This window comes from Citrus sinensis, chromosome 5 (assembly GCF_022201045.2).
Source record: "Citrus sinensis cultivar Valencia sweet orange chromosome 5, DVS_A1.0, whole genome shotgun sequence".
Lineage (NCBI taxonomy): Eukaryota > Viridiplantae > Streptophyta > Magnoliopsida > Sapindales > Rutaceae > Citrus > Citrus sinensis.
The window spans coordinates 28149484-28172038 of NC_068560.1; the positions used below are offsets into that span (position 1 = coordinate 28149484).

A 22555-nucleotide genomic window follows, 5' to 3' on the forward strand; every position below is an offset into this window, starting at 1 on the left:
TTGAAGAAGATGCTAATGTGCCACAGCTAACATAAGCATAATTTGATCAGCCGAATGACTACCAAATGAAAAAGCAACATAAACTTAACAGAACTGTTAGGATTAATCGAAGACACATATATTTGTGCCAATTTTCACACCTTTAGCATTCAAACCTTGCTCTAGAACAACTGCTGTGGTCCGATGCTGCAGGCAAAAAATTTGACCTACTCACTCACCAACCTAGCCCCAAATAAAATTTTTGAAATTCCTTGAAAACCTTAACATTATATCCAAATAAAATAAACATAACTTGTGTTTGTGACGTAATGAGATTGCAGTGCATTTGTAGAGTGTACACTTATCTGCCATTTCGTCGGAACAAATTTTTTTACTTCTCTTAAAATTTGCATAATAAATAGCAATATGGACAAGTACCTACTTATGAAAGTGTTAAGATATTTTTACATTTCTTTTTTTTTTTTAAGGAGTAAAAGTGATTATTCATTTTGTTGATACCCATTTACTCTATAAATGCCACCATGATCACTGAGATATGTTCATGAATAAGCATCTACCATCAGATCGATTCGAAAACGGAAAGGAATAGAGAAATAAAAGGTGAAACAAATGAAATAATTAAGGAGAGGAACGAGATTCTATTGTCTGGTTATAACTGGAAATCAAGCATGAAAAAGGAATTGATTTTTTTGTTTTTTTGGTTGACAGAATACACTTTCAACTAGAAAAAAAAAATTTGAATTTGATATTTAACAGAAAATTCAAATAAAATCAAATTCATTTGTAATTTAAGTTCATTTCATTCTTAAAATTTGACATATAGAATAAAATTTATAAATGTTTCAAATACAAAAACATATTACTATTCAAAATAATAAAAATTTTCATGCAAAAAGTTAAAAAATAAAATAAAACTGTTTGATGGAGAATGAAATTGAGCAGGGAAAGTTTGATGGAAGATGCACACATATATTTTTGAGTTTTTTTAGTTCATCTATTAATCCCCAGAAACCAGTTGCAGAACTAGTGGGAAATCATATATTTTTTAATGGAAACAAATACGAAATTGGTCCTCAAATTATTGTGTAATGCATTTTGCAAGAAATTTGATAGCCTGATTATGTTATCCACGTCTTGAACTTTTCAAGTTATGACGTACCTTTATGTAAAGATCAAATGTTTCAAGATCCAAGATTTAAGGTGGCCCAATGCTTCAATATTGTTAGTGTTGCGGTCTCAAGTTTTATAATCTTCTCCTAAGATTTCTTCTTTTTCCTCGCTTCAACCATGTGTGAACAGTTAGGGTTTACTATTTTGAGGCTGTATAAATAATGGGTGAAATTCGGGGTTTGTAACTTGGAAGCGAAAGACAAGAAGATGTTTTATGTAGGGAAAAGGGAATTTTACGGGCAAAGATCCTGAAATTTCAGAATAATTGAGGGAGACAAGAGGGAGTTCATATTTCGTTGGAGACAGAGAAAATAAAAGGGAAGGTTGAGTTTTTATACTTGAAAATAAATGAGAAATTTTAAAAGTAAGGACACCTTTTATTTAATTAAAGATGACTTATTATTTAGCGATGAGTCATTTTTATATTGTAAGTAAAAGTAACTTTATAATAGATGACGTTAAAAAATAAATAAAAGTCATCTAAACTAATAGATGACAATTAATAGCATGCGCGTCGTGTATTACACGTCATCTTTGTCATGTTTTGTGGTAGTGTTTGTTGCTAAACCATACAATTATGAAATTTTGCTACTCAATCTTGTATTGTTGTATTTCCTTGCTTTCAGTTTTCTTGATCGGAACAAACAACATAAATAATGATGCTATATTAAAAAAAATTAAAAGAATTTCACTCGTCCTTCATTTGTTATCAACAATATGATATTGCCTGGGATCTTTCGGCTTAATCTTCCAGTGCCCATTGGCCAAACTTGCATTCTCAGCAATTCTTCTCCATTTCTTAATCCTTTTATCCATATGCTTTGTTAATGCACAGTACTGTTGCAATTTTTTAGGCATTGCATCATAAATTTGCCACCATTTCTTATGAGCTGAATCACTGGCAAATACATGGCGACTCACCATGTCCCAATTGCAATCATAGTCCTTGTAACACATCCATGGCTTTAACCCCAGATAATGAATTGCATAAAGACCATCACCCACTTGATGTTCCTTATCGTCTTGCTTTGAAAACTGTTGGGAAAATATGCTCTTTAAAAGCATATGTGTTTATTTAATTGTAATAAATAATTTTCTGATTAATAAAATAAATGAGGTATTTTATTCAAATATCTTAATTGCATTAATATTTGTATTAAAGTCCATTTAATCATATTATATGTATTTATGTGATCACTATGTGGATTCACAGAAGATATAAATATAAGTTATCTTATGATTAAATAAATTTAGTTCGCAGTTGATAAATAAAGTTGGGCACTTTATTTAGGTATAAAATGTAATAAATTCATTGAATGATTTGTCTTAATCATATATGAATTTATTGATGTAGTACGACTACATTGAACAGGATCACATATGATATTTAATTAACTTTATAATAATTGTCAGACTTATTAAATCTCATAGGCGTTGATTTTATTGTAATCTTAATCTTGAGTTAATTATGATTTCATGATTGTAATTGTTATTCCATTTGAGTTACCAATGGGCACGACACATCCTTGTGGTCAAGATTACCCGGTATCTTGGTGGGAGCAATTATGAGTATTGGAGTTATGGATTAACAATATAGAATTTGTACAACACATCTCTTGATGGGTTTTCGGCACTTGATCATAGAATTCTCTAGCCAGAGTGTGTCAACATATTTAGTTTGTTGAAAATGATCATTAGAGAAAACCAGTAAGGATCAAGGAATAAGATATTATTAAATTGATTGGATAGTTGAGATATCAATTTAATTAACGATGTGGTACAAAGGATTGTGCAGTAAAAAAATCAATGTGGCTTGGGACGAATTATTATTCCACCATGTGAACACTTCATTAAGAAATCCCTGGTCACCTCCATTGTATGACGAAACCTTAAAGCTTTTGAGCATCATATCTTCAAACTTGCACAATGATGGCTCAATCACCATCACCCCAGAATTGAACAACACTTTGTCATTTCCTGCTGCTGATAATTCAGGGTAAAAGAAGAATTCATCGATGTTTTTGAGTACTAAAAGATCAGAATCAATGAAGATAATTTTATCATATTCAGTGAGTTGCCATACTCTAAGCTTGCTATAATTCCACTCATTGTATGAATCTTTCTTGGCAAAGGGGCTACGTATGCGCAAAATCCACTTGGTTTTCCATCCGGCAGCTCTCAGGCCGCGGAGAGACTTGCCGCTTATTGATTTATCATGAAGGAGAACGAGATCTCTAGTCGAGTTTTTTTGGATTATGCTTTGCACTAAAGCTATTGCACCACATACATAAGCTTCTGATGAATGTAGGACGGTTACATAAGCTTCTCTTTGATGGTACGTTGTGTAGTTCAGTTTTGCTAGTCTTGCTTGTGACATAAAATATCTCCATATTTCTTTGCCTGTAAATCAAAATAAAAGCACTCAAATATTAATTTTAGGTTAATTTTGCAAAATTAAGAAAAATGAATTACATATGAAGGTTTTGAAGAAGTCGTGGCGTCCGGATTAGGTAATACTTTCACGGAAATTGAAAGTGCAATTCTCTAATGCCACATAAGTCTTAATTAGGAAATTGATTTATGTTGGCTGAGTTACCAAATTTTGATGCCTTGGCAAATTTTCATACAATCAGAATCATGACTGCTGCCTGTATACATTCTGTGTCTGTAGATTAATACAACTCTTTAAGGATATCAAAATTAAAGAACCGGTCAAATTTAAACCAATTACACTTGTGCACGAGTTGTGCAAATTTAATTTGGATTTGTCTCATTTATTAATGCTGAACGAATAATTTACTAAAATTTGAAACAAAAGAAAGCAGTAAATTAATGACCCACCATGACCAGATAAATCACCCACTAACCTTTTTTTTCCCCTCAGAACACCTCAAATTTCCGAAGAAAAATAAAATAAAATCTCCTGCATCCATTTCTTGTGAACATTTTATATTTTTTTATATGCAGCAAGCTTTCATTAAAATTTAAGACTCTATCCTCTAGAATAAACTCCAAAACATATCGATTAAAATCATAATATTTTTGTTCTCACTATAGATTAGCCTATATAAGCGACCATTAAAGTAGGAAAAAAAATAACAATAAGAGCCTAAATACTACTTCGTAAATAATCAAGAAATATGACAAGCAACAAGAACAACAACTACAGATTCATAAATATTTTTACGAAATTTTAAGTCACATTTTAATGCATATAACATTGTAAAATTCTTGGAACTGAGTACAAACAGTAAGTTAGCATTTGGTTAGAAAATTGTTCAGGGGATTTTCTTCTTCAAGTGATGACCAAATTTTCTTCAGTTTCCAAACTACTCGCTATCTAAAACACAAACAAAATGTTTTCGAGAAACCAGGGAAAAAAAAAAAAAAAGAAGCAAAACTCACCAGTTTGAGCATAAGCAGGAGCAATTTGGCATGACCCAACAGGCAGCAATACTTTATGTTTTAATCTCCTCAAGTCAGGCTTATAAACCCAATAATCCCCTGCATGCTCCACAAGATCATCACACCTGAACATCTCCACCATGGCCCCACAAGAACCCACAAAGACAACGTACACCGGCCGATCAACATCAGGTTTCAACCACCCACTCTCCACCGCTAGATTCGCCACCACGAGATTCACTTGCAACCTAAACACATCCCCCATCCCACCACCTCCATCTCCATCTCCTCGGCAGGGAACCCTAGCCACTATCACGTCGAGGTACCCGTAATCCTGCGCCGGCATGGGTATCTCCGGGCACGCCGGTGGGGCCCATTTGTGATCTTCATCAATCCACTACGGGAAAAAGTCTTCCCACTTTTTATCCTCACCCACATGGTCGAAACGTACGTGAACAGTTTCAAAATGCATGTCACCACGTACGCCATCATCATCGTCGTCGTTTATATTTACTAAACCAACTTTAATTTTGTGACCGTTGATGTGTTTTTCGACAATATCGAGCCATTTGGGTCTGTGTATTAAGTGGTTAGTATTGTATTTATTATTTGGCTCGTAAGCCAAATGGGGTTGTTGTTTAGGTTTGAACGACAAAACGATAAGGAAAAGCGAGAAGGAGAGGAGAAGAAGAGAGATTATGAAGAGCTTTTGACTGAAATTTTTGGGTTTGTTAGAAGAAGATGATGATGAAGCTGCAGCCATTTGATTGAATTTTGCTTCACATCTTTGTTGAAAGTTGAAAGATTTGTTTTGAGTCGACATTTTGTTTTAAGTTATATCCAAAGCATCGAATTGGAATGAAAAGATTGCATTGCAGCATGTTGAGCTTTGTCAAATTGTCTTCTTATGTGTAGGTATTTTATCACACGCATTTGATGCGCGTGGGTAGGTTTACTAAATGTATTTCCTTTTTTATTATTATTAAGATTAAAATGTACTTCTAACTTGTCAAATTAGGCTTACGATATCCTACATAAGAAGGCAACAAACATAATACACTTGTTACCCATTTCCGACTCTCCACAAATTTTACTATTTTTATCTTATATTTATGCGGCCATTAGATTTTTATCAAACAATTGTTATTTACTTATATTTGTTACTTTATTTTGCAAGGTAACAAGACCCGTCAAATTATGAATAAAATCTTTTACGCTACACAAAAAAATTATTTAGTGCACGTAAGAGAAAAGTTATTTGTATAAGATTAGATATACATAATTTGATCGAAATGAAATAATATAATTGTAAAAATTAACAAAGTAAAATAAATTATACGCAACTATCTAAGACTTATAAATTCTTAAAAATTCTTACTCTTTGTATATGGTAAGGTAAGAAATTTGAGATCCACCTTCAGTTCGAAAAAAAATTACGTCCAAACTCAAAGTCTTTCCTTAGTGAAGCAAAGAAATTCGTACGAACAATATGATCATATAAGCAAATTATTCGTAACCAATAATAAGAAAATTATGTATCATACATAAGTCAATAATGAGATTTTTTTTTAAAGTTAATTATAATATAATTGAATGGTAACTTAATTTTCTCCTACCCATGTGAGCTAAGTGGTACATAAGAATGAGGTTTTTTGAATAATAACAAAAAGTGTAACAAAATATACTTATGTAAACTAAACGCTATATAAAAAGTTCCTTTTATATACTACTCTCTCTCTCTCCCTCTCCCCCCTACAATCTAGGTATTTTTTTAAAGTTCATTTTTTTTTTTGATTAATAAGGGCTCTGTAAAAAGAGCTAAATCGGAACAATACGGGGTTTAGCAACCCCAATCATGTCATACAAAATAGCTGAATAAATGCCCACAGGCGGGCTAGTAAATAAATGCATCCCATTAGGGAGAGAAAGAGCCATATTGGCCATGAAATCTGCAACTGAATTCGCTTCCCGATAGATGTGGGTTAGACAGACTTGCCAGTTCCTATTAAGAAGATCCCGTACTGCAACCACTAAAGCATAGGAAACATTGGGCACGACTACCTGCTTAGAAATCATTTGCGTAACACACAGACTATCCACTTCCACTAATAGCCATTTTATGCCAGCCTCCCATGCCAAGAGTAGCCCTTGATAAAGACCCCATAGCTCCGCCATAACCACCGTACACTCCCCAATATTCATACAAAATCCCGAAATCCAATTTCCAACATAATCACAAATAACACCACCAGCTCCTGCATCACTTGAATTTCGAACGGAACCATCCGTATTTAATTTGCACCAAGGCCATGTAGGAACCTGCCAGCCGACAAACATCTCTCTTCTCCTCGGTTGCTGCCTCATATGAGAAAAATTAATTCTATGAATTTCATTTGCTTTAGCCATAACATCCATAATGATTGCTGAGCTATCCACCAATTTTCCTTTGATCATGAAATGATTTCTCCAGAACCATAATCTCCAAACGGCCACCCCAAAAACACACTCCCAAGGAATGTGAGAAGCAGGCTTTGACTTGTTCTGAAGATTTGCTATAATCCAGTCTCGGAGATTATCGTGAAAGAAAGAGTTATAATCACCCTCTGAAACAAGACACAACCATACCCGTTTGATACACGGGCAATCTCTCAAAGCATGAAGAATATCTTCAACCGGAGCCCCACACCTATCACATGCCATTGACACGGGAATATGACGTCGAACTAATTCGCCATGAGTTTTTAAGCTGCCATGCATAATCTGCCAGAGGAAAAGCCGAACCGACTGTGGTCCCTTCCACGACCATGCAAGGCTCCACATTTCTTCTTTGATGGCGGGGTTATGGCTGCAGATGGAGTCATATGCTGAACGGACAGTAAAGATGCCTCTGTGATCAAAACTCCAAAAAATTTTATCAACACCTAGTTCAGGCGCTGGAGGCATAATTGATGCAATTTTCATAAGGATAAAGTTAGGTAGCAATTGCTCAAAACTCGGCCAATTCCAGCCCCCATTTTCAGTGACATACTCACTCACCGAATCATTGATGCACTCGTGCGGGATTGGCAGGATGGCAAGATTTATCAAGGGTTCGTGCTTTGTTACCCAACAGTCAGACCAGAACCGAACTCTCTCCCCGTTACAAACTGACCAGCGAGCTCCATGCATGGTGTCTGCCCATGTTTTCCTTATAGCCATCCAAATTCGAGACCCTTGTTTCTCCGGAAGAGTAAGCGGTAAGTTTCCAAGATCCAAGCCATATTTAGAACAAAACACCTTTACCCATAATTTGTCCGAATTCGAAACAACTTCCCACGTTAGCTTCATCAACAACGCCTGATTCATCACATCCAACTCTTTAAATCCCAAACCTCCGTGAGCCTTTGGCTTACAAATTCTGTCCCAGCCCACCATACTAAGCTTATGCCTCTTCGATTTTCCATCCCAAATAAACTGGCGACATGTCGTGTTAATTTTCTGGCGCACCGGGGGGGGAAGTAAAGCTGTTTGCATTGCATAAATAGGCATTGCCTGAACCATTGATTGCGCCAAAGTTACTCTTTCAGCAAAAGATAAATGTGCGGCATTCCATCCAGTAAGCCTCATGTCCACCTTATCCAAAATGGACTGATATGTAGCTTTATTCACCCGCGAGTGGATTAGAGGCATGCCAAGGTAAGAACCCAAATCCTTAGTAGCCGAAAAACCCAATGTGTCACCAATAAGCCGGCCATCTCTAATTGATACATTTTTAGAGAAAAAAACTTTGGTTTTCAATTTATTAACCTTTGCTTCAGAGCTTCGGCAATAATTCTCCAAAACTTCGTCAATGATATAGGCTTGATCAATTGAGGCTTCTGCAAATAAAAGTAAATCGTCAGCGAAAAAAAGGTGAGTTAGGGGAGTTCCATGTTTGGCCAACCGGATCGGTTTCCAAAAGCCTTCCCTCACAGCTTGAGAAATACCATGACTTAAACGCTCAATGCAAAGCACAAAAATGTATGGAGATAAAGGATCTCCCTGTCGAATTCCTCTCCCTGGGGAAAATTCCTTTGTAGCCTCTCCATTCCACAAAATGCTCATTTTGACTGTAGTAACACACTCCATGATGAGCCTAGATAGCTTAATCGGAAAACCAGCCAGCTGAAGAGTTTCAAAGATAAACGACCAATTGAGCTGATCGTAAGCCTTCTCAAGATCGACCTTGATAGCCATAAGCCCTCGCTTGCCTGTCTTCCGACGCATAGAATGAACTACTTCTTGGGCCACAACAATATTATCGATAATGTGGCGGCTAAGAACAAAACTGGTTTGATGGGGGCCTATAATTTCAGGCAGTATAACTTGCAAGCGGTTCGCAATTATTTTAGTCACAGTTTTATATGCTACTGTACATAAGCTGATAGGTCTAAACATTTTTAAACTAGTAGGATGCTCCACTTTAGGGATCAACACTAAAAGAGTAGTATTGACCTCTTTAGGGATCTTACCAGAGTTAAAAATGTCAACAATAAACTTGCAGAAGGAAGGCCCAACCACTGCCCACTGAGACTGATAGAAGATAGCTTGCAACCCGTCTGTACCTGGAGCCTTAAGCGGCTTCATACTAAAAACGACATTCTTGACCTCTTCTTCCAAAACTGGGTTAGCGACACAATCAATATCAAAAGCTACCGGATTAGGGAAATAATTTGGGACAAAATAAGTGCAGGGGTTTACCACCTCACTTGTGAATAAATCTAAAAAATACCCCATTGCATGATTTCGGATTTCTTCCTCATTATAAAGCCAATTTCCCGAACTGTCCTGGATGGCTTCAATTCTATTCCATCGCCTACGGACAATAGTTTTTTGGTGGAAGAATCTAGTATTTCTATCCCCATGCATAATCCAATCCTTCCTTGATTTTTGCCACCAAAGAATCTCCTCCTGCCCCATCACAATCTCCAGATCTTTCCGCAACTGTGCCTCTAGGCGCATTAATCCCCTCGAACTATACTTCTCCAAAGCTGCTTGAATTCCGTTAATTCGAGCCATTAAGACACGTTTTCGCTGAAAAATATTCCCAAAAACCTCTCGATTCCAAACTTTAACATCTTTGACGAAAGTGGATGCCGCATCACTATAAGAAGCTTGAGGATCCCACGTCTGCTTAACAAAATTATTAAACTGATCATGTGTTAACCAAGAAGCCAAGAATCGAAACGGTCTATTCCCATGATGTCCCCGTACAATTCTTCCAAAGCGAACTAGAACCGGTCTGTGATCCGAAGCAACTTTTGGCAGATGGAGTACTGAGTTATCTGTAAACTTTAAAAGCCACTCATTATTACATAAGGCTCTATCTAGCCTTTTAAGGAGAAAGCCACGAGACCATGTGAAGCGAGGGCCTTTGAACTTTAAATCATAAATTTGGTTGTCATCAAACCACTGCCGAAACAAGCCACACCCTCTTGATTGTAATGCAGCTCCCCCCTGCTTCTCTGATGCGTACAATATAGAGTTAAAGTCGCCACCAATCAGCCAAGGTTCTTTGACAGATAAAGCAAGGCTATCCAAGTGATTCCATAGCTGTTTCCTCACCATAGGATTTGGACTAGCATAGACAGCCGTTATCCACGACACAAAGTTCTTATTTTTGCTGATCTTGAAATGAATAAATTGCTTATGATTTAACCGCACCTCCACCTCTATAACATTCTGCCAAAGCAGCCAAATACCCCCAGCAAAACCTTCTGCCTCCACACGGTGGGAATAATCAAATCCACTGTTCCTAATAAAATCATCTGCTTTTCTTCCACTGATACGAGGTTCCATCAACACCACCAGGGAAGGATTATAATTCTTAACAAACGTCTTAAAAGCACGGCGAAAAGTATTCGAAGCCGCCCCTTGAACATTCCAGAACATGATGCTATCTGACATAAAAAATTCCAATAGGGGATGAAAGAACCTTAGTTTTGCTGATCTATAATATCAGCCATCAACGCCATGGGAGTTTCTTGAACCACCGTTTCCTCTCCCTCCGACATTGCAGCCTCATCGGTTCCACTCCTAGACTGCTCAGGGTGCATCCGGGCATTCTCAACAATATTAGCACATGTTGTGTTTCGAAAGTCTGGCGGATCAGAGGTATGCTGGGGGTCTGTTCCCTGCCGAGCTCTATGCTCAATGTCCACTTCCCTTCCATCCCCCGGGGGTAATGTTTGTGGCGAGCAATAAACTACAGTGTGCTTCGTTGAGTCCAAAGTGGAGGCAATGTGAGAGACTTGTTGGAGCTCAGCTGCAAACCGAGACGTCACAAAAGGGGTATGATTTTGGTTTGCATGGGGTGTGTGATTTACGTCCTTCTCGCTTGTCGGAAAACCATTTGACTGGAACGGGTTCTGGAGAGGATTGCATGAGGTTGCCATGTTCTGCCCTTGAGGTTTTGTAATCACTACCTTGTTACGAGGCTTACGCCTTAATCCATGTCTTGCCATTGGCTCTTGATGAGAGGTAAAAATGGGGTTCAGATCAGACATATTCATTCGGCGTGAAGTAGATGGGCCATCCTGATCCGCTGCATGGGCGGGATCCTCCTGCTCATCTGAATCTTGAGCCAAAACATGAAATCTTGAAGTGCTGACCCCAATCGGCTCTCGGTTACGGTTTAACTCACTATTTTTCTCCATGCCAACGTTTGTTCGCCTGCCCTTTCTCGTGGCAATCATCCAAGGGCCAAAGGGTTCCACATTGTTATAATCATGACAGCCAAACTTCTGACGAACATGGTCTTCCTGACGTTGCATAGCAGGCTGGGGGGGATTTCCATCATCATTCGCTACACCAGCTTCCTTGCAATTGTTGTTATTGTGTCCATATCTCCCACATTTAAAACAGATCACCGGCAAACCTTCATACTCCACCTTTTGAATCTTTCCATCCAAAACGAACTGAGACACCAGCGGCTTATCCAAAGAGATTGTGACTGCAACTCGAGCAAAACGTCCTCGTATGGAAGAGGCTGTATTCGCATCAATTTTAATCACCGTTCCCACCAAATCTCCAAGCTTTTGCAGAATTTTTCGATCATATAGATGGACAGCAAGACCAGGCAGTCGAATCCATACAGTGACTTGATTAATATCCGTTTTAGTGAAGTCGAAACTGGGTGTCCATGGCTGTACCGTTAAATAGTGCCCCATTATCAGCCAAGGCCCCTTAGTTAAAGCATCGAGAGCATCATTACTTGAACGAAAACGAATCAAAAAATAATTGTTTTCTAAATCAATCACTGAAAAACTCATGGTTGTTTTCCACATGACGTTCAATCTTGTGCAGAGAGCCCTATAGCCGATTGTCCGGCCAAGAAGTTTCACTACAACAGAATTCCTCCACGGTTCACTCAACTTCTCATGGATCCTAGCCGAGAATGTTATTGACGGCATAGGTCCATCATTCTCCTCAATCACATCTCCTTCCTCAAAATCCCAGTCCAGAGCTCCGTCTCCATATCCGTTCTCCATTGCTGGCGAAGAGTTTACTAAGGTTTCTTTGTACGAAACCTGCACGGGCTGATCACCAGCTCCTTCCTCATCCCGAAACCTTGCCTTTTTAGTCGTTCTAGCCTCCCTAAACGGCGGATGAAAAGTGCCTCCGAAACTAGGGTTTTTTCCACGTCCAATATTTTCGGAGGTTTCCTGCATGCTTAATAATAAAATTAAGTTGATTTAAAAATATTATAATTTTTTAAAGTTCATTTTTTAAAAGAATGGAGACTGGATTAAATCTAAATCGATTTTTTTTAGCCTTTACCTCCCTTAAAATTCAAAATCTATTAGCTAGTTAAATAACAGTACTTGAAAATTATTTGACTAAATCATTGAGGGCATAATTTAGACACTGATAAATAGTTAAAAATTTTCAATTAAATATGATCATCTAATGGCATTCTTAAAGTTTCGTAATCACAGCCAGTACAATGGTTCTATCAAATGAAATATTTCTATCCAAAATCAATTTCTTTTTTATCATATGGAATTAATCGATTTGAAATTGTGGATTTTTAATAGATATAATAAATACCCCAAGTATTTTGATAATATTCTAAAATTATCGTTGAGTTAGTGTGTGGCTTCGGGAGTCACTGTCATGAACTTGGTCAGTCTAACAAATATAACGTAACCCATGGTATCATCAAAATATGTGCAACCTTGCTCAGTAGAAACCAAATCAGTTTAGGGAAATTACCTCTGTTGTCTTGGTCAATCTTTCGTGACTTCATCAATAGACATAACATGTAGCCACGCCACAATTTTTTATTTTAGTTGGAATGCTTAGAAGTCTATTAAAAATTATAATGTAACCTAACTAAGAATAATATCAATTATTCTATTTTAATATAATATTTAATTAAACTATTGCCATTATTGTACTTAGCCATGGCTCATATGTGGATCCACTAATTGTTTCGCACCGTTGATTGATTGAGGGACGGTCAAGATTTGATTAAATATTGGAATTGGTATGCGATCTCATTAAAGTTGACTTCTAAAATTGCATTCTCTATTATTCAGATTTAAAAAACAAGAATGATAATATGATAGTTACGTTTTAATATTCTACGTTTGAAATATGGGTACAGCTAACTTGTAACCGTGATTTGGTACCTCATTTTTTGTCTTTTTGTGATCTAACCATTGGATTCAACTCAAGAGTTGCAAAAGCTATTCTAACGGCAACGATATAATTAGTTGGTTATTAACGCTGCAGCCCCTCTTGTTTCATAAAAAAAAAACTAAATTTCAAGATTTTGACACATAGGTTCATCAAAATATTTTATGATCTTTATATGGGTCCAAGTAATTTAATAAATGAATATATTTAGATATACAAAAATATGGATGGATTATTTTAACTAGCTAAAATACTCCCCACATCCATTTATTTAAAATATCAATTACAAAAAATCCCATTTTCTAATATAATTTTTTTTAAATAAAATACCCATTTAATGTTTTACCATTTAAGATCTTATAAGGATAAATAATTATTTTAATTAAATAATGAAACTTAACTTTTATTTATTTCTATAAATTTGCTCAACATCAAATAACCCTATAATTGTTAGTATAAGATATAAATTTAGTCTAAAAAATTTATTCAAAGGGTCCCCTTAGGGTAAAAAATTAATTATCATATGATAATTTGGTTGGCACAAACTCTATTATTCTTAATTTACTTATTCGTGCCAAACACTATATTGGAATTACATTTTAGTAAAATAAACATATGTCACCATCTTTAACCGCATTCAACATGCCCTAATTGTTAAGATTTTATTAAAAAGAGCAAGATATAGTTCTTTCCTTATTATAGTAGTAAAAATAAATAAAAATAAACACAATAGATCTCTTTTAAGAGAATGCAAGCATTATTTTTATGAGATTTTGAGTTCAAGAAATTAATCTAATTATGTGGTTAGAAGACTCTATTTTTTGATATTTTAGAAGAATTATATGTTGGATAAATGAATAAATTAAGATCAAAGCAAAACAAAATGATTGAGAAGAAAACCGAAAGAGAATAATTTTTTAGAATTTTAAAATTTTCATATTTTAATTGGGGTTTATTTTGTAAAATTATTGAAATTTATAGTTTTTAATATTACATAAAACAGTAGAGATTGTTGAAGAAAATACCGATTAAATTTTTTAAAATTCTAAAATTATTATATTTTTATTAGGGCTTATTGTGTAAAAGTTTTAAATTTTAAAATTTTTATTATTTACCAAAAACAATGGGGACTGTTAAAGAAAATGTCAAAATTGGGTGTTTGGTATAACGGGGGCAAGGTAGTTCCGTCCTTTGATTATGTTTCTTCTCAAAGCTGCAAATCTCATTTACATTACCTGGTCGAAGACTTCTTGAAATAAATTATTTATGCTATTAATTCAGTTAGTTAAGGATATACTTTAAATGATATGACATTTAATCAACCAACGATACAACATATATCGATTTAATATTAAGATATCTAAACATAATGAGACGACAAGATCAATACTCAACATACAATTTATTTTTAATACCATTTCTTTCATAAATGTTGATACAATAATATTGAATCAATGTCATGTCACTTGGTTTACTTTATTTACTTATTACTTAACTCTTTTAGTACCCATACGTCACTCATTAAACTCGTATATATTTTATATGCATCGAATTATTGAGAATAGAATTCATAGAGTTCAACTCTTGTGCATGAACTTAGGATTTCTCTATTAAGTTTTACTTGGATATGATTATATTGTTGTTCTAGTTTATGACCTCTTTTAATTTTTTTTCCATACATATGATTTTCATTAAACCACAACTCTAGTTGGCATTTCACATCACCCGCAATTGATTAGTTGCTTTCTAATCCAACAAAATCAATATGGAAAGAAATAAATGGCAACCGATAAATATTCCAACATTATGTATTACGCTGAAGATTAAGCCAATCCCACTACTACAAAACTGAATTTCTTTGACAGAATGCTTTTTCACATGATCATGTATGTGTCAAAGTTTTGTGACAGATATATTATCTTGCTGATGTCGCAAACACAATCGTTTCAAAATCTTAGAGGCCTTGAAATTTTGATTATTCTTTAATAAGTCAACGAAAAAATTCTATCAAACAAAAATTCAAAGTAAAATCAAATCCAGTTGTAATATAAGTCCACTTCATTCATAAAAGTAAAAATATAGAATAAAATTTATAAATGTTACTTATATAAATACATATTACTATTCAAAATAATAAAAATTTTGCATTGGAAATAATTTTGAAAAAAATAAAATAAAAGTTTTTAATGGAGAAAGGAATTGTGGAGGGAAAGTTTGATAGAAGATGCACGCTAGCTAGTTTTGGAATTATGTATACCGTCAGTCATTTTATTAAAAAAAATGAAAATAATTTGATCAGCCACCAGAGTTTTACTTCAGTGATTTTCTCGATACGACGTACGGTCATCAAAACCTTATCGTGATGAATGTATTTTCTAAGCTTCACAACATCATATTAAAAACGTTTAGCTAAAGGTAATTTGAAATTTTTTTTATTCAATGAATGTTACATTTACTGGTATGTTCACAGCTAATAACTGAATTTGACTCATTTTTATGTAAATTTTATAGACCCGCCGATTCACCATTTTTTATGTTATGATCATTGTAGCTATGTTATTTTTTAAATTATGACTCCATGTGAAATCAAAATTAAAATTTCACCATCTTTTATAAGATTTGGTTATGATAATCAAATAACACAATAAACAAACACAAGACAAAAAAATTTACGTGGTTCGACATATTAATTAATATGCCTACATCCACGGGTGCTACTAATAAGCCACTATATAATGAAAAAGTGTACAAATAATAATAAGCTCTCAGATGAGCCAAAAAAGAAAAAAAAGAACACCAAGATCAACACTCAAAAATCAAAATCAATCAATCCCCAACGGTTTGGCCTCACAAGAGCTCTCTGTGTGTTGTGCTTTCCCTCATTCATTCTCTTTACAAATACAAAGGCTCGCAAAAAAAAAAAAAAACAAAACGAATTACTGAAAACATACATAACAGACTAAAAAAGCACGCGCTGCGCCCGTCCCCCAATTCCTGCTCTGCGACGCTGAAAAATATCGCTTTCCCCAAAAAAAAAAAACAAATGAATCAGTTAGACAAATATATCTAATTATAATGGACATTGTTAAATTAATGAAGAAGAGTAGAGAGAGAGCAAACGAGAAGGAAAGCGTATACAAATTATAATTACTAACCAGAGTTATTAGCACCATTACATATATATATATATATCCCTGCTGAATCCCCTCCTCTGTTCACCATTCGTTTCTAAAATGGATTAAAAAATAACTACTAATTAATTTTAATTAAAATAGAGTGAGCACGCAATGCATGCAGGAGATCTAGAAAGCAATTACCTGTGGCGGTGGCCCTGGGTGATTGTATTTTGTAATTGCAGCCGCGCGCTTTAAAAAAGGTTGATAAAGGTTGATAAAGATAAAAATATTTTAAATTTTATTACCTAATAATATTAGAATCTTAAGATGCAATTGGCATTGTCTTTGTTTTGGTGTTCTTTGTTTTTTTAACGATGAAGCAATCTAAAATTTGTTTGGATTTTAGAAAAGTGGAGAATAGGAAAATGATGTTTTTTTAATTTTTATTCTCTAAATGAATCCCACATAATTTTTTTTTTTTTATGTTATGATCATTGTAGGCATGTTATATTTTAAATTATGACTCCATGTGAAATCAAAATTTAAATTTCATCATCTTTTATAGGATTTGATTATGATAATCAAATAACACAATAAACAAACACAAGGCAAAAAAATTTACGTGGTTCGACATATTAATTAATATGCCTACATCCACCGGTGGTGACACCAATAAGTCACTATATAATGAAAAAGTGTACAAATAATAATAAGCTCTCAGATGAGCTAAAAAAGAAAAAAATCAAAATCAATCAATCCCCAGCGGTTTGGCCTCACAAGAGCTCTCTCTGTGTTGTGCTTTCTCTCATTTATTCTCTTTACAAATACAAGGCTCGCAAAAAAACAAAACGAATTACTGAAAACATACATAACAGATTAAAAAAGCACGCGCCGCGCCCGTCCCCCAATTCCTGCTTTGCGACGCCATTTCGTAATTCCTTTTTGGCTGAAAAATATCGCTTTCCCCAACAAAACAAATGAATCAGTTAGACAAATATATCTAATTATAATGGACATTGTTAAATTAATGAAGAAGAGTAGAGAGAGAGCAAACGAGAAGGAAAGCGTATACAAATTATAATTACTAACCAGAGTTATTAGCACCATTACATATATATCCCTTCATTAATCTTGATGATTACATAGTCTTTTTGGGGCATGTTGTTACTAAAGATGGCATTTTTGTTGATCCAGCCAAGATTGAGGCTGTGGTGAATTGGTCAAGACCAACTAATGTTACTGAGATCAGGAGCTTCCTAGGTTTAGCTGGTTATTACAGAAGATTTGTGGATGGGTTCTCTAGACTCGCAGCCCCATTAACAAGATTGACCAGAAAGAATGCGAAGTTTGAATGGAGTGATGAATGTGAGAAAAGCTTTCAGGAGTTGAAGAAAATGTTGGTTTCTGCTCCTGTCTTGACAGTTCCTTCTAGCGGTAGTAGAGAGAGAGCAAACGAGAAGGAAAGCGTATACAAATTATAATTACTAACCAGAGTTATTAGCACCATTACATATATATATATATATCCCTGCTGAATCCCCTCCTCTGTTCACCATTCGTTTCTAAAATGGATTAAAAAATAACTACTAATTAATTTTAATTAAAATAGAGTGAGACACGCAATGCATGCAGGAGATCTAGAAAGCAATTACCCGTGGCGGTGGCCGTGGGTGATTGTAATTGACTAATTGCAGCCGCGCACTTCACTCAATCTCGATGTCGGGAATGTGGCGTATCTTAGGCCAGTCCTCTCCTGTCTCCTCTCTGTAACATTCTTCTAAAATATGACATCCCCCCCAAATCTTCAATGCCTGCAGTGCTGTCTTCTGAAGAAGGTGATCGGGCAGTGCTTTTAATTTACGGCAACTCCAAATTTCCAAGGAGGAAAGACGTGGCATGATTATGATTTCTCCCTTTATTGCAGTCTCGAAATCCAACTCTTCCAGTTCTTTCATAAGACTAAATGCGAGCTGTTTCAATTTGGGAAAGGCAATAACTGAGGAGCCATCCGTATCACTTTCTACTCCCAGAAATTCATTACCCACTCTTTTCACACTTTTCATTCCTTCAATATGAAGAGATTCAAGGGATGGCAATTTTCCCAAAGGAGGCAAATGCTCACAATTTCTCCACCAGCTGAGATATAAGACCCTTAAATTGGTTAATGACGTGATCCAATTTTTGGGGACAACATTCCTCCTGCCTCTGTATTCATCTATCACTAATTTCTTTAAATTAGGAGGCGGTCCCAAGGCTTCAAGAAGCCGTTCATCTTCATCCTCCTCATTCTCCCTCCTCCCAGCTTGATCTTCATCCCCATCTCTTAAATGATCAAAATGAAGTCCCAACTCAACGAGATATTTCTTTTTCTCAAGTTCAGCCCTCGCAGCCTCACCCGCATCTGACACACCACCCAGCCCACGTATACCACATTGTTGAAGGAAGTTAAGCTTTTGAAGAGACCCAAGGCTACATGCTCTGTCATACCCGCCGCCCACAACAAACTCTCTCACCCTCCGAAGCCTGATTAATTCCCCAATCCCTGCCGGCAAGTATCTTAAACAACCAGTGTCTTCATTGTGTAAATACATCAGCTTTCTTAACTTCCCAATCCCTCGAGGTAATTCTCTAAGATTTTGACAATCATCAACGTTTAAACGTTCTAAATTATATAACTCACACAACGTCTCGGGTAATTTTTCTATCTTCTTTTGACCTTTCAAATTAAGGTATTTCAAATGTAACAATTTTTCTATATTTGTTGGAATTTCCTTGATTAAATTGTTACGCGGCCACGATTCACGCACCTGTAATTCTAATGCCCTTAAACAAGTTAATTTTTCAAATAATTGAGGTAGAACTTCACTAGACCATGAATATTCATCACTTTTAACTAAGAGGCTCCGCAATCCTCGCAATCCTGTAACATTACCCCAAATGGAAATCGGAACCGAAGCCCCCCTACGTAGAGTTAACAGTAAATGAAGGATTTTTTTCTCCACGAAAGAGCTAATAGCTAACTCTTCACCACTATGAATTTCTACTGCTAAACATTCATTACTACATAAATATTGGGCAAAGTCGTGCACTATATCATGCATTTTGCACTTATAGATTTCACCATCATCATATTTGTTAAAATCCTGAAAGAATGAACGGCTAGCTAAGATGTTGAAATACTCTTCACCAATATCCTCCATCTCTTTGGCTCCTTTCTCACTAAGATAACCTTGTGCCATCCATAGTTCAATTAACTTATGCTTCCGTATTCCATAGTCTTTCGGAAAGACGGCACAATATGAGAAACAACGCTTTACCTTGGAGGGTAATTCATTGTAACTCAACAATAGAGGGGCTAAAAGGCCTTTCTCAATTGCTTCTAGTTCCCATATCTCATTCTCTAAGATATTTTGCCATTCTTTTTCAGTGTTTTTAGATCGCAAGAGACTAGCAATTGTCTTTGCAGCTAAAGGTAAGCCCTTGCACTTTTTTACAATTTCTCTACCAATTTTTTCTAAATTTTCACGTTTTCCTATGGTCTTACCAGAAATTGCCAACGACTGAAACACCGACCAGCATTCCATTTCAGACAATACATTGACAGAGATAACATGAGTTGATCCCATAATACGGGCAACTGTTTCTTTACGTGTGGTAATTAAAATTTTACTTTCATGGAGACTATTCTTTAAACATTTGTAGAATGGTTCCCACTTATAGTAATCTTCATTCCACACGTCGTCTAAGACAAGAAGAAATTTCTTCCCGGCAACACATTCTTCAATATGTTGCATGAGAGATTGAAACTCTACAAGGTCTTTGGCAGAACCCGGCGTTAGAGACTCAATGATTGCTCTGGCAATCCTGAACTCATCAAATGGCTCTGACACACAGACCCATGTTCTTTTCTCAAAATTTCTTTCAACATCACCGTTGTTGTAGGCAAATTGAGCAAGAGTAGTTTTGCCTATTCCCCCCATCCCAACAAGTGAGATGATAGAGGGGCCTTTCTGTTCTTTACTACTCTCACATAACAACCTATCATCGAGTTCGTTCTTCTCATCTTTTCTACCAAATATCTCGGACTCATCAATTGAGGAGATACTTGGCACTCGTTGATCCGCTCTCTCATTAGTAACATTCACAACAAAACCAAACATGTCTTTCTGTTTGGCAATATCATCAAGAGTTTCGTTGATTTCTTTTATCTTCAGAGCAATGTCACGACGTAAGACAAGTGGTTTGCAGGCAAAGCAAGATGCAGTAGGAAAGAAGGAACATACCTTCTTCTTAGGAACGAGAGCATCATTCTCGTGATCATCCACTCCGTCGATTTGCAGTTTGAGCCTTGCAGTGTTCCACTCACCCAACACGTCTTCCATGTCGTAACATGTGCATCTGAGTTGATCGAGCCAGAGTCTGACAGTTTCCTCCTTCACTTGCCTTTTCTCTGCATCATGGAGCACAGCTTCAATGACGCGGAGACTGCTGGTCAGCTTCTTCACTTCCTTTCCGACACCCGTTACTAGCCTCACTTGTTCCTTCGCCTCTTCAACAGCCATTGAAGTCAGCTGCTCCAAGATAGGGGAAAGGATCGCATCAACCATGGTGAAAAAGGAAAAAGAGAGAGAGAAGAAATTGATGGTGAATTGTTGCAAAAGTAAGTAATGATGAAAGAAATGAAGGAGCTGATAATGTGGTGAAGATGCTGCCGTATTCTTTCAATTCTTATAGTACTGCAAGCAAAATTCTAATTTAGAAATATTTATTTCATTTCAGCCCCTTGTGAAAGAAGATACTGTTATTATTATTACTTTTTGTTTTTTTTTATTAATATTACTTTTTGTTTTTAATACCAGCAAAGAGTGAAAATGACGTACAGTTGTGGACAGGAAATAATAAATTGTTAGGTCCTACATCGGCGATTCACGCGGTATATGAAACTGACAAAGTTTTCTATGATCTCTTTTTAAATAATTGAACAAGTTGTTAGATAATATTTTTGATCGTGTCGTCATATTGAGATTTGGAAGCATTTGCTTTACAATCACCCATGATCGTGTCGTCATTTTGAGATTTGGAAGCATTTGCTTTATATATGTATTATTAGCTTAGAAATACCCTGACCATCTCTTTCTTATTTTCTTCTTCTTCTTTTTTTTTTTAAATTTGACTCGTTTGCATAATTAGTTGAAAGGAAAGAATGAACATAAAATTAAACTATGAAAACGCTGCCACATAATATTCTAAGATTCATATCGAACCACTTTACTTAGATTTTGTCATTTTAGCAGATTTTGATAGTGGGAGTTCAGAGTTTAATCTCTAACTTTGGTTGTGAAGTGTGACAAATCAAATAACTTTGATTGTCTATTCTAATTATTGTTGAAAAATCTCAGTTCGACATATTTTTTTTTTAAAAAAAAAGAACAACACAGTTGTTTGATGATTTTGCAATTGAACATCAGGATATGAAGAGAAAAAGTAACACATTTTATAACGACTTTGTTGTAATTGAAATATTATTGGGAAATTAATGAAGAGTAGAGTGCAATGAGAAAGCTTAATTAAGCTAAACAATTTTGATTATTAACTCTCTAGTCTCTCTTGCAACATTCCACTAGTCCTCGGATCGATCACACAATCTAATGCATAATCTATTCATTTAATTAATCAATTTGAATATATATATTTATTAATGTCAAATTTTTAGTAATTTTGTTTGCTTTCCAGAGTATGATATTTTTAGCTTAATTAAGTTATTACAATAATAATAACTTACAATTGTAACGTGTGAACACTTGATTGCATGAAGATTCCTGGAAGTAGCCGGCAGTTCAAATTAATATTTTTCTTTTGGACAAAACCAACAATAATTTTATTATTATTGTTGTTGTCATTGTTATCAATTTATTAATTATAACCATTATTTATTTATTCATTAATTATTTTAATTATCATCATCAAATGACAATAATTAACAAAGGGTTTTTTGATAAATTATTAATTATATTACTTTTAATAATATTATTATTATTAATCATTTTACAATAATAATAGTCATTATTATAATTAACTAAGGGTATTTTAGTAACTTGAAACAATTCAACTTATTCTGATTCCTCGATTCTAAGATAAAATAAACACATCAATGAGATTTCAACTCATTCTCATTCTAATTCTTACAACTCAAATAAACAACTTAT

At 35.2% G+C, this 22555-nt stretch overlaps 1 protein-coding gene and 1 pseudogene across 4 annotated transcripts; both read right to left on the reverse strand.

The window, feature by feature from the left end:
* Window positions 1–1869: 1869 nt before the first annotated feature.
* On the reverse strand, window positions 1870–5338 carry LOC127902417 (putative UDP-glucuronate:xylan alpha-glucuronosyltransferase 4; annotated as a pseudogene).
* A 10901-nt stretch (window positions 5339–16239) lies between these two features.
* On the reverse strand, window positions 16240–21060 carry LOC127902139 (putative disease resistance protein RGA3). 4 transcript variants are annotated; one of them, XM_052440828.1, is made up of 2 exons: window positions 18002–21060; window positions 16240–16253 (listed from the first exon to the last, which is right to left on the reverse strand). In XM_052440828.1, the coding sequence occupies exon 1, from the start codon at window positions 20954–20956 to the stop codon at window positions 18053–18055; it is 2904 nt and encodes a 967-aa protein (XP_052296788.1). In that variant the 5' UTR covers window positions 20957–21060; the 3' UTR covers window positions 16240–16253; window positions 18002–18052. The 4 variants fall into 4 exon arrangements, with proteins under 4 accessions (XP_052296788.1, XP_052296787.1, XP_052296785.1 ...); XM_052440827.1 differs by lacking the exon at window positions 16240–16253 and adding an exon at window positions 16880–17295; XM_052440825.1 differs by lacking the exon at window positions 16240–16253 and adding an exon at window positions 16880–17308 and having other exon boundaries at window positions 18002–21059.
* Window positions 21061–22555: the final 1495 nt, after the last annotated feature.